This window comes from Lampris incognitus, chromosome 1 (genome assembly GCF_029633865.1).
Source record: "Lampris incognitus isolate fLamInc1 chromosome 1, fLamInc1.hap2, whole genome shotgun sequence".
Lineage (NCBI taxonomy): Eukaryota > Metazoa > Chordata > Actinopteri > Lampriformes > Lampridae > Lampris > Lampris incognitus.
Genome location: NC_079211.1, coordinates 145451803 through 145463890, shown reverse-complemented (window position 1 = coordinate 145463890; position 12088 = coordinate 145451803). Strand labels below are relative to the sequence as shown.

Here is a 12088-nt window from a genome sequence, read left to right as displayed (position 1 = left end):
AGAGGAAGAGAGAGGGAGAGAGAGAGAGAGAGAGACAGTGAGAGAGAGAGAGAGAGAGAGTGAGTGGAAGAGAGAGACAGAGGAAGAGAGAGAGAGAGAGAGAGAGAGAGAGAGCGAGAGAGCATGCGAGTGAGATGGAGGGAGAGAGAGTGTGAGTGGAAGAGAGAGAGACAGAGGGAGAGAGAGGGAGGGAGAGAGAGAGAGAGAGAGAGAGAGAGAAAGCGAGAGAGCATGCGAGTGAGATGGAGGGAGAGAGAGTGTGAGTGGAAGAGAGAGAGAGTGAGAGAGACAGAGAGAGGGCAAGACAGCCCTCCCCCTCCCCCTCCCCCTCTCTGTCTCTCTCCACTGTAATAAACAATAACCGGGCATTAATCTCCCGCCTGCTGCCTTAATAAATAATATCCACACATTCATCAACTTAAACTATTCACAATCAATGCAGCGCTCCATAGAAAAGCCACCTAATAAATAGTGGGCCGGCCGGCCCAGCGAGGCGTGAACTTATAGACCAGCCGGCTGATAGATGAGCGCACCCCGCGCCCACACGCCTTTTATGTGGAAAACTGCAAGTGAGAATTTTTCGATTTTATATTTCACTATTTTACTCTTATTACTTCACAGCGGGGATTTTCCCGTCCGCTGGCGGCGGGTGGTTGTGATTTATCGGGGCGGTGAAGATGTTGTTCTGTTTGTTTTATTCTGCTTCGGCGGTGTTTACCTATTTGTAAAATATGGCTGTCAGTGTTCTCTTATTACTTCCAGAACAAGTGTTACTGTATTCACCAAGTACTACACAAGTACACGATTAGTTTTACTGACACAGGGGAATAAACAGCATAACTGATACACACGTGGTACACAGACAACAGTACCTATAACAGTACTAACATAGTGCCACAGTACACACTGATATACACGTGGTACACAGACAACAGTACCTCTAACAGTACTAACACCACAGTACATACTGATACACATGGTACACAGACAACAGTACCTCTAACAGTACTAACGTAGTACCACAGTACACACATGGTACACAGACAACAGTACCTCTAACAGTAGTAACATAGTACCACAGTACACACTGATACACACATGGTACACAGACAACAGTACTTCTACCAGACTAACATAGTACCACAGTACATACGGATACACATGGTACACAGACAACAGTACTTCTACCAGACTAACATAGTACCACAGTACATACTGATACACATGGTACACAGACAACAGTACCTCTAACAGTACTAACGTAGTACCACAGTACACACATGGTACACAGACAACAGTACCTCTAACAGTAGTAACATAGTACCACAGTACACACTGATACACACATGGTACACAGACAACAGTACTTCTACCAGACTAACATAGTACCACAGTACACACTGATACACATGGTACACAGACAACAGTACCTCTAACAGCAATAACATAGTACCGCAGTACATACTGATACACATGGTACACAGACAACAGTACCTCTAACATAGTACCACAGTACACATGGTACACAGACAACATATACTGTGTTAACACTGAATGGTTAATGGAGGTCAAGTCATCGTCCATTATCCAAACCGCTTATCCTGCTCTCAGGGTGGCGGGGATGCTGCAGCCTATCCCAGCAGTCACCGGGCCGCAGGCGGGGAGACACCCTGGACAGGCCGCCAGGCCGTCACCAGGCCCACACACACATTCACACCTAGGGACAATTTAGTATGGCCGATCCACCTGACCTACATGTCTTCCTGCATGTCTTGCTGACCTGCATGTCTTTGGACTGTGGGAGGAAAGCGGTCGAGTCATATCAGTCATAAAACGAGTTGTGGACGATTCATTCTGATTTTTAATGTCATGACATTGGACTTCAGTATGGTCATGATGATGATTATTGATAACTGATCAGTAATGATGACGATGATGACGGGGATGTTCTCGGTGTTGGCCTCAGGTCGCCTCTGTCTAGTCTGTCAGCTGAATGTCAGTAGATACCCAGATGTGGATTTGATAATGTGACTGGACGGTAATCAGTTCATTCATGTAAGAGTAAAGACACACACACACACAGGCAGAGACAGATGGACACAGACAGACACACACACACACACACACACACACACAGATACACAGAGAGACAGACAGACACAGCGAGAGAGACAAATAGAGAGGCGCACAGAGACAGACAGAGAGACACGGTGAGACGGACAGAGACACACACAAGAGAGACAGAGAAAGACAGAAGGACACACAGACTAACAGAGCGACACAGACAGACAGACACAGAGAGAGACACACAGGCACAGAGCGAGACAGACACAGAGACAGAAAGACACAGAGACAGACAGACAGACAGACAGATGTTACAGGACAGGATGTGATGTTTAACGTGCAGTGTGAAGTTAAAAAGTCTTGTGTATCTTACAGATCTCAGATGGTCGACTTCAGGTAATGATTTTTTTCTTGAATTGTACAAACTACAGTATTCATGATGTTGGCTTCTCATTCCTACACATGCACAATGTCCACGTAGCAGAAACCACAGAAACACAATTCATCTTCCCAGCAGCAACAGCACTGACCTTCGACCCGTTAGTTTTGTGTTTAGGTGGTGATTTATGAACTGAGGTGGACTTTACTAGTCTCCCTTCTTGTTCCCGTCTGGAAGAGACGATGAGGGAAATGAGTAAAATACACACACCACGCACACACCACGGACCCCCACTCCCCACCGCTGCTTCATAGACCATCGTTCATCCTTTCGCAAGTCTCTCGGCAGGTTTAAAAGAGACCTACAAACGATACAACAGACATGAACACAGGAGAACGACATGAATAAAAACACTGAACGAGGGCTGCAACGATTAATCGACGTAGTCGACAAAATTAGTTGCCAACGAATTTAATTGTCGACAGTTCGTCAGTTACGTCATTGGGCATGTATTTCACGCTGTGGAATTGAACTATACATCGTTTCAACGGAGCTGGTGATGGAAGTAGCTAAGGAGCGAGGCGTCTTCACTTCCGCAAAAGCGACCGGGAACGGGAGCAGAAGTGACAGGACAGGACAGGTAAACAAAATGGCGGGGGCCGGTGCAACACCATCACGTTCTAGAACATGTAAAGTGTGGGAGCACTTCACCCTCAGCTTGGCAAAGAGAAGGATTACCTGCAAGATGTTGTAAGGTGGACCTCGCTTGTCATGGGGGCACCTCAGTAATGCACAAACATGTGAAGAGGAGGCACGTTGGACATCTGGACGATGCGGACGCGCCTCAGTAAGATAGTTAACTTGTTAGCTAGCTAGCTAGCTGTTTTGGTTTTTTTCTTTAAATTTTCCCATTTTTTCTCCCCAGTTGTATCTGGCTAATTACCCAGCGCTTATTGAGCCGTCCCGGTCGCTGCTCCACCCCCTCTGCTGATCCAGGGGGCGCCCCGACTGACCAGAGGAGGCACTAAGTGCAGCGACCAGGACAAATACCCACATGCGACTTCCCACCCGTAGATACGGCCAATTGTGTCTGTAGGGGCACCCGACCAAGCCGGAGGTAACATAGGGATTCGACCCGGCGATCCCGTGTTGGTAGGCAACCGAATAGCAAACGCCCAGCTAGCTAGCTATGTATAGACGGAGTTGTCTTGGCTTTTAACGTTAACATAAAGCCAAGACAACTCCGACTATACTGCGTGCAGGATTCTAAGAGTTTAACAGAGTAACGTTACCCTTTTGCCTGACAAATGTCTTTTTGAATCAAATGTATGCAGTCCGACTCCGAAGAAGAGTAAAGGTACCATGGATGACTTTATGCAAAAGAAGCAGACGTGTACACCGCAGCAAGCGACTGCCCTCACCGAGTCAATACTAAACGTGATGGTCAATGACATCATCTGTGGCGCAGTGGTTAGCGCAGTTGCCTCACAGCAAGAAGGTCCTGGGTTCGAGCCCCGGGGTAGTCCAACCTTGGGGGTCGTCCTCTGTGTGGAGTTTGCATGTTCTCCCCGTGTCTGTGTGGGTTTCCTCCGGGTGCTCCGGTTTCCTCCCACAGTCCAAAGACATGTAGGTCAGATGAATCGGCCGCACTAAATTGTCCCTAGGTATGAATGTGTGTGTGTGTGTGTGTGTGTGTGGACCCTGTATGATGGCCTGGCAGCCTGTCCAGGGTGTCTCCCCGCCTGCCGCCCAATGACTACTGGGATAGGCTCCAGCATCCCCGCGACCCTGAGAGCAGGATAAGCGGTTCGGATAATGGATGGACAGGAGCTGTTGTTTTGTGCGATTCATTATCTGACTCGTCGATTAATCGTTTCAATAATCGATGACTGGTTGACTATCAAAATGGTCGTTAGTTGCAGCACTACACTAAACACCGACCGTCTGTAACCAACCAACACACCCAGGATTCAGTCGCTCTAACCGAAGCATAGGAAGGCCGGTCTAAAGTAGCACGGTGCATCGAGAGGTGGTTTAGAAGATGACCAGGGACTCTACCAGCCTGAGCTTCTGGTTTCCTAATGCCAGGAGTGGCTGAAAAGAAAGAGGTTATTCTACTGACATGTGTTTCAGACACACACCACACACTCTATTACACACCCATTGTTGGTTTGTTAGACTGCAGACTGTGAACTCCCATTAGAACGGGGGATGTCAGACACACACACACACACACACACACACATATACAAAACCCATGGACATGAACTGTATCTGTTTCTATCGTTGTTTTTGTCTCTTCCTCTCTAACTGCTCTGTCCTCTAGCGCCCTCACACACACACACACACACACACACACACAAAATGATAGATGGTGCAGACCTGATAGAGGCCTGCATTGTTGATGAGGGTCATGCTGCCATGGTAACCAGGGCAGTGTCCGACTCCCCCTCCCCCATTGTGTGTGTGTGTGTGTGTGTGTGTGTGTGCGTGTTTAATGTGTGCATGTCTGTATATGTGCACGCATATGTACCTATCTGCGTGTGTATAGGAATTTTTGTCTGTATGAGCTTGTGTGTGTGTGTGTGTGTGTGTGTGTGTGTGTGTGTGTGTGTGTGTGTAAACGCGATTGTGTGTATGCCTATGTGTGTTTATGACACAGTTATAAACAATGTGTCATAAACTATACTCATAATATATATATATATATATAGACTAGTCCTTTCCTCATCTCCCTGTCTTTCTTTTCTTTGTGTGTGTGTATGTTTGTATCCATCTCCATCTTTCTTTCCAACTAATTCTGTCTTCATTTGTCTACTTGTCTGTCTGTCTGTCTGTCTGTCTCGTAGACCATATCAGTGTGGCCACTGTTCCCAGTCCTTCTCCCAGCCCTCGGAGCTGAGGAACCATGTTGTGACTCACTCCAGCGACCGGCCCTTTAAATGTGGCTACTGTGGCCGGGCCTTCGCCGGCGCCACCACCCTCAACAACCACATCCGCACGCACACCGGCGAGAAGCCTTTCAAGTAAGTAACAGTGAGTACCTCCCCCCTCACACACACACACACACACACACACACACACACCCCTCCAGCCTACAACCTGTGTGGCCAGTTTAACATCCAAACACATCCCAGTAAGACGCAGATGTAGCTCCACCCTCATTAGTGGTTGTTCCCTGATCCTACTACTTGTTAATTAATGTTGAGAGTGTGTGCCGCCTGTATGTGTATGGCAGTATGAATATGAGGAAAAGGGACACGGTGTCAGGTTTCAGTTCTTAGTCTTACGTGCTCTCTGTGTTCGATCAGTTTAAAATAATGAGATCCACAAGGCGGAGGACTGTTAGCGTAGCACACACTGTTGAACTGACGCAGGACAGATACATGGACGACTGTATGGATGCAGCAATACTTTGTCCGTCTTTTGGAAACTAGCATGCAAGGTTATTGTTTGATGGCGAAATAAGACAAAAAAATTGGGACAAATGATGATGAACATACAGTTATTTTTACTCCGGTTGATAGCGATGCTAAACCGGGTCATATGTGATGCGCTGCACATCTCGTTGCTGCTATGAATGAATGACGGCCTGGAGGTCACAAGGTTAGCAAGAACACCAGCAGTAAGAAGCGACTTGACCCCATCTGATGAGGCTGTTTAACTACTCCACTGAACTATCAAGAGGGCAGAGCATACTTGTGTCCGCATGCTAGTATTAGCATGCTCGTGTTAGCATGCCAGTGTCAGCATGCTCATGTTAGCATACCGGTTAGCATGCCAGTGTCAGCATGCTCATGTTAGCTTGCCAGTGTTAGCATACCTGTTAGCATGCCAGTGTCAGCAAGCCAGTGTCAGTGTGCTCATGTTAGCATGCCTGTGTTAGCGCTGATACAAGAGCAGGTGGCGTTGCAGCCGAAACAAAAGCACATCAACTAAGCTGACAAACACAATAGACTGCCATGGTCATTTGGGTGAGGTTTTACTCTGTGGTAGCCTGTCTGTGTACACAAGTTAAAAAAATAAAGCTCGATTTATTTTCCTGGAATTTTTTTTTTACTTACTATTATTAACACATCACCACAAATATAATTGGTCTTTTTGCTAAAGACACACACACACACACACACACACACACACACACACACACACGTCACTCGTTTGGAATCAATATACATTTTGCAGGGGAGCACATAATGGTCACTGTAAAAGTTTTTCTTTTTGCCATACATGTGAATATAATTTAGAGTTGTGTTTAATCATAACCACGACAGGCTGTAATTGATCAACAGTTAGAATTTTAATCGACTGACGGGCCTGATTTCATTTATCTAACATCCTAGATGCCACGTGTGTTGCCTAGGTCACATGGGTCTCGCCGTCTTTGATGCCCCCAGATGACGTAGTCAGTTAAGAGGAGGGTGATGGTAATGTGATGTGAGGAAAAATAGATTTTCTCCCTCAAAGCTGCTGTGTGATCTGCCACAGTTCTACCGTCCTGGACCCATACCAACATGCTTTCACATCAAAACATGGACAAGGAGGTTTATTACCTCCAACACTTCTCTATCACATGTGACCATTCCAAGGAATACTTGTCCCGCTGTCATTGCTGTGACCTTTGACCTCCTTACTATTGGTTGCTTCAGCAATAGTGACTAATTTTACTGTCTGACTCACAAGTGGTGGTTGCATGGGCTAATTTTTTTCTTTTCAGCTGAAATAAATCCAAGTAATGATTTCCCCGAAAGTGTTTAGACGAGCATTAAATAAATAACATGGTGGGCAAAGCGGTCCTGTTTACATTCTGCACAGTGCGTGATCACAGAGAGTGGTTCTGACATGCACAACATACCAACAGCCAGCACAGCTAGCTTACCGAACGCGTTGACATGACACGGTGGAGCTGCTCCCATGAGGCCCTTCTAATCTGAACGGGCTGTGGCCCTGATGGAACAAGAGGCTCCGTGTTAGTGTAGCTAGCTAGCTACTGTGTGTTGTCCTGTACAACAGTCTGCTGAATGTTAAAACGTGGAAAGTAAATCTCATTTGAGGAGTGGAATAAATCAGCGCTGTCAATCTCATCATCGCAGTTCACCTGGTAATGAGGTCCTGTGGCCTCCGAGTCCCACGCCGCTCTGAGGGTCAGCCATGACAGACAGAGGTGATGCAATTAGGACTTTTTAAAAGCGTCCGTTGTCAGACTGTCATTCTGTCAACGTCTGAGGACAATAAAGTTTTCCCGGCGGGTTGGGGGTCAACAGCCAGCTGGTCAGTGAAAGGCCGAGAGATGAAGGAGAGAGAGAGAGAGGAACGTAGGCCTACATGTCTCTCGTCCAGAGCAAGCTTCTGGAATGAATTAACGTCCTTAATGAGCAAGTGGCAGAGAGCCGGCCCACTGACGGGCGCAGGGAGCCAAAGGGCAGGCGGAGCAGGACGGCCTGAGCGACGGAGGAGGGCCACGTAAAAAGTGAAAACGACAAAAGTCTGCCGAGAAACGGTCCAAAGCCAATCAGCGAGGGGTAATAAGCACTCGCAGGAAGCCCAGCCTTTTCATCATCAGCACTTCAGAGTCTCGGCGGAGGCGAGCGGGACAAAGACAATCATGAAGCGGTGTCAGAAATCTTTAGCCGATCGATGGCCTCGGGGAGTTATCTCCATTTGGACGCCGCGGCAGATAGATTAAAGCTGCCACTGTCACTTTGTCAAGAGGAAAAACGCTCAACTTTATTTTCCTGCTGAGGAGCCGCGGCAGGTTTCCGCCACGCCGAGCTCGTATGCTGCAGCATTTTACTCCACTTTTCTTTTCCGTTCTCCTCGTTTCTGTTCTGTTTTCACCGGGTAGGGACAGAACACGCCGCCTCAAAAGGTCCATTCAGCTGGTTTTGTTTTTAGCCTGTTTACTACAAATCAAGTATAACTGCTGACCCTGTTCCAAAGCGGACTGTAGTTTTTAGGTTTTGGAATAATCAACTGACACCGACACTGCATAAACAGCAGTCTGAACCTTTAACGTCCCGCGTCGCCGTGTTTCAGATTTACTCTGGACTTGACTCCATTGTGGCGGCACGGTGGCGCAGTGGTTAGCGCGGTCGCCTCACAGCAAGAAGGGCCTGGGTTCGAGCCCTGGGGTAGTCCAACACTGGGGGTCGTCCTCTGTGTGGAGTTTGCATGTTCTCCCCGTGTCTACGTGGGCTTCCTGCGGGGGCTCCGGTTTCCTCCCACAGTCCTAAGACATGTAGGTCAGGTGACTCGGCCAAACTAAACTGCCCCTAGGTATGAATGGGTGTGTGTGTGTGGGCCCTGTGTGATGGACTGGCGGCCTGTCCAGGGCGTCTCCCCGCCCGCCGCCCACTAACTGCTGGGATAGGCTCCAGCATCCCTGTGACCCTGAGAGCAGGATAAGCGGTTCGGATAATGGAAGGATGACTCCATTGTGTTCTACTGTGTTGTGTTGTGTTTAGGTTGTCTTGTTGTGGATGAGACGAGACGAGTCTGTTACAGCCTCTTGTTCCCTCAGGACGGACAGCTCGGCTTCGTTTCTCTGCTTTAGCGAAGGCGGCGGTCTTTGTAGTGCAGAGCGGCGTCCGTGTGTCCGCCGCCGCCGCCGCCAGTCGGTCTGTGTGACGGCAGGCTTTGATGTCACCGCCGCTTTGACGTGTGTAGTTTTCCAAACGGAGAGCGAAGGCACGACACCGACCTGTCCTGTTTTATTTCTTCTCCTCCGTCATCTTCTGCTCTTTCCCTGCAGGAGGCACAATGACCAGAACTACTCTTCCCAGAGTTATTACTGCTTTTCATAAAAACCTTACTGAAGACACACACACACGCACACACACACACACACACACACACACACACACACACACACACACACACGAACATCTACATCTGTCACGAAGGGAAACGGGGAAATAAATCTGTTTGAGGAAAAAATTGTATTTTCCGTTACAGAAAAATCACCTCACAGACACACACACACACACACACACACACACACACACACACACACACACACACACACACATTCTCCTCTGTCAAATACAGCTTCCTTCTCCCTCTTATCTTGGAGCCCCCCACCCATCTGTCTAACAGCATGTTAGTCTTGTATCTGGGCTGTTAGGTTCAATACCTCAGCATCCCCTCCCCCCCAACACACACACACACACAGACTCCCTCTTCTCAGACCAAAACCTCTCTCTGCTCCTCTATTGGAGGTGACACTGACGCCTGACTTATCAAGCCAGGCTGTGTGTGTGTGTGTGTGTGTGTGTGTGTGTGTGTGTCTGTTGACTCATCAAAGATCTGAGGAGTTCCCCTGAATGTGTGTGTACTCTTGTGTTCATTCATGTGCACGTGGGTTTATATGTCTATATGTGTGTGGCTATGTGTGTGTTTGTGTGTGTGTGTGCGTGAGTAATTTGTCAATTAAATTGTGAGGATCAGGGTAACAATTACTTCTGTCTGCTCAGTGAGGCGTCACACACACACTTTGTACTGTCACAGTTTATCAGAGCTAACACAGCATGATACACACTGTGGTGTGTGTGTGTGTGTGTGTGTGTGTGTGTGTCAGGTGCCACCTATATTCTCATCATGAAAGTGATGTAACCTTTGATAACATGTTGGGTTTGATCTGACCAATGTATGTATGTCTTTACATGTGTGTGTGTGTGTGTGTGTGTGTTTGAGTGTAGTGTTGTGTGTGTGATTGTTCCTCTCTTGCATGCTTTAATTGTCCAGACACGTTCTAAGAACTGCGTTTTGTGTTTGTGTGTTTGTGTGTGTGTGCGTGTGTGTGTCTGTGTGTGCAGGTGTGAGCGGTGTGAGCGGAGTTTCACCCAGGCCACCCAACTGAGTCGACATCAGAGGATGCCCAACGAGTGCAAACCAGTCAGCGAGAGCAGCGAGTCCATCGAAGTGGACTAACCCCGACTGGTTTATCAACAGACTGTCTCACTGATAGACTGACCGATGGACGGGGGGGGGGGGTTACAACTACAAGAGAAATCATGATTAAACATCAAACACACTTAACCAAGACCAAAGACCCCACACACACACACACACACAGCCCGTGATAGACGAGTCAGAGGAGGTTAGCGGGGGGTGGGGGGCAGGGGGGGGTGGTATTTATTGGAGACTTTTGGGGAGACTCTTTGTTGAACTCGGGGTGAAAAACCAAAACCAAAAAAAAACTGATCAAATACCAAAAAATGTCTTCGTATCTCAACTTTCTTATTCTCGGAGACGGTGATACCAAAGGGGGCGTGACCAAAGATGTAGGACGACGTCAGTTTACAGAAGCCCCGCCCACAAACCCTGGATCCCGGAAGTGTTTTTCCCTTCTCCGGTTAATTTACAGATGCTCCCGTTAGAGCCGTTCACCAAATATGGATTCAGCCGGTCGGGAAGATCCAGAAGGATCCTGATGGCGTTCCTCTGAGAGTTGGAACCGTTCCCTGTTTCTCAGCCAGCGTTTAGAGCCGCGTTCAAAGTAGGCAAACGGTCGTGTGAGGCCTCGTTCCCGGCTCACCGACGGTGATTGGTTGAAACACTTCCTGGAGCCGCCGTGTGGGCGCGGCCTCTGTGCTGAGAAGGCACAGAAATCTCCCAAGCACCAAAACGCCAAAGACGGAAGAGGGCCGCGTCCGTTTTAAGACTCCCAAGACGGATGAATTGTGGGCAAACCAAGGAAACAATGAACTATAGTATTTATCCTCCTGCTCGAATCACGCTCTGGGCACTTTTACAGAAAACGATTCTTATTTAAGTTTTGCAGCTCCGGTGTGTAGAAATGTAGGCCGCGGAGGATGGACGGGCGGATGGCCGGAAGAAGCGTGACGCCCCTGCCGTTTATCAGCGGGTCCGGCAGAAGAAGAGCAGCTCGTGTCGTTCTCGGGACCCGCGTGCGCTCGGAGAGGAGACGCTTCCGCTGTAAAACGTTTTGCGTTTTTTTTCCACCTGGTCATTTAAGACAACAACTTTTAATTTTCAAACCCAGCCAGATGTTTGCTTTGTTGTTTTGATAAGTCAGCTGACCCCAAAGCCACATCAATTTATCAAGAGGCACAAAACGTTTTGTATTTTTAAAATCCAAGAGCAGGTCGTGTATTTTTGTTCCAGTACGACTTAATCATTGCTGCCATTACTGTTGTTTTATATATGTACATATATGTCTATTTAAATACATGTTTATATATACATATATGTGTATATGTACACATGTATATATACATATATGTACAGATACATGTGTGTATACATATACACATATGCGTAGGTATACATGTATATACACACATGTAATGTATATACACACATATGTATATATATACACATGTATGTGAACATGCGTGTCTATATACACACATGTATGTGTACATACATATATATGTATATATACATCTAATATCTGTGTGTATATACGTGTGTGTGTGTGTTTATATGCAGTGTTATGCAGGTCTGATGCCTCTCACAGCATGTCAGATATGTATACAGGACTGTGTCCTTTTGCTTCGCCGTGCAACCTACGCAGGATGGAAAAGCACAGTTAACACACCAACACCACATGGGTTTTGTGCCTGAACGTGATGAAAAGCTTTAAAGATGTGAACACTGTTCCTTCTCCCAAAGACCAACACA

The 12088-nt window shown here is 47.5% G+C and overlaps 1 protein-coding gene across 1 annotated transcript in view; it reads left to right on the top strand.

Annotated features, from left to right (window-relative positions):
• Positions 1–10408, top strand: part of prdm6 (PR domain containing 6) — a 107361-nt gene extending 96953 nt beyond the window's left edge. Inside the window, exons 7-8 of the mRNA XM_056280194.1 lie at positions 5293–5469; positions 10258–10408. Coding sequence (XP_056136169.1) covers positions 5293–5469; positions 10258–10372 — 292 coding nt within the window. The 3' untranslated portion in view covers positions 10373–10408. The remainder of the gene's footprint in view (positions 1–5292; positions 5470–10257) is intronic.
• The last annotated feature ends 1680 nt before the right edge of the window (positions 10409–12088 follow it).